Source organism: Wasmannia auropunctata, unplaced genomic scaffold (genome assembly GCF_000956235.1).
Source record: "Wasmannia auropunctata unplaced genomic scaffold, wasmannia.A_1.0 LD336097.1, whole genome shotgun sequence".
Classification (NCBI taxonomy): domain Eukaryota; kingdom Metazoa; phylum Arthropoda; class Insecta; order Hymenoptera; family Formicidae; genus Wasmannia; species Wasmannia auropunctata.
This window is the reverse complement of record NW_012026793.1, coordinates 1,056,827-1,057,498: the sequence shown is the minus strand read 5'-3', so window position 1 is coordinate 1,057,498 and position 672 is coordinate 1,056,827. Positions and strand designations below refer to the sequence as shown.

At 55.5% G+C, this 672-nt stretch overlaps 1 protein-coding gene across 1 annotated transcript in view; it reads right to left on the bottom strand.

Annotated features, from left to right (window-relative positions):
- Nucleotides 1–416, bottom strand: part of LOC105462594 (fatty acid synthase-like) — a 13,376-nt gene extending 12,960 nt beyond the window's left edge. Inside the window, exon 1 of the mRNA XM_011709298.1 lies at nt 8–416. Within this exon, the coding sequence (XP_011707600.1) occupies nt 8–416 (409 nt within the window). The remainder of the gene's footprint in view (nt 1–7) is intronic.
- Between the last annotated feature and the right edge of the window lie 256 nt (nt 417–672).

The window sequence follows — 672 nt, the reverse complement described above, 5'->3', positions numbered from 1 at the left end:
CATTTGCCTCTGCCCGTCTTCTGGGCGAGGTGCGACCGTGCCGTCCTTGACGTGGTTCCGCTCGTCTTGGCTGCATCCCCCGAAGCCGGGTGAAGGGCCTCCAGCGATCGTAAGCGGCATTCCATGAATGTCTTTAACTCGTCGATGGACGGAGGCTCTGTGGTGCTGCCAATCTCGATCTCCCATTCTCTTCTTGTGCGTTGGTCCAGCATCTCTACGACCAAGTGCACGAACAGGTCGCTGCAGCTGCTGATCGGTCGTCCGATGCCTTCCAGCGAACCCATGGTCTGGAGCATGCCGTGAAACATTCGTCGCAGATCCGACACTGTCTCGCCTTTCATCTTAAGAATGGCAGTGAAGGTCGAGAAACACGAACGCACCAGCAATCTTTGGTTGGCATAATGATCCATTAGCATGGACCATGCCCGTTCGTAATTCTCCTCCGTGGTGGGAAGGTTGCGAATTAATTGATCCGCGTTGCCTTTCACGCACGTCCTCAAATAGTGGAGTTTTTCCACTTCCGAGAGCGAACCATTGCGGTCAACGATCGACTGGAAAAGATCGCGGAAGGCTGGCCAGTCTTCATACTTCCCGGTAAACGTTGGAAGCTGAATGTGCGGCAGCGCTCTTCGGCCACCGCTCTCCCCCTCTCGAAATGTGGTAGCGTCGAGG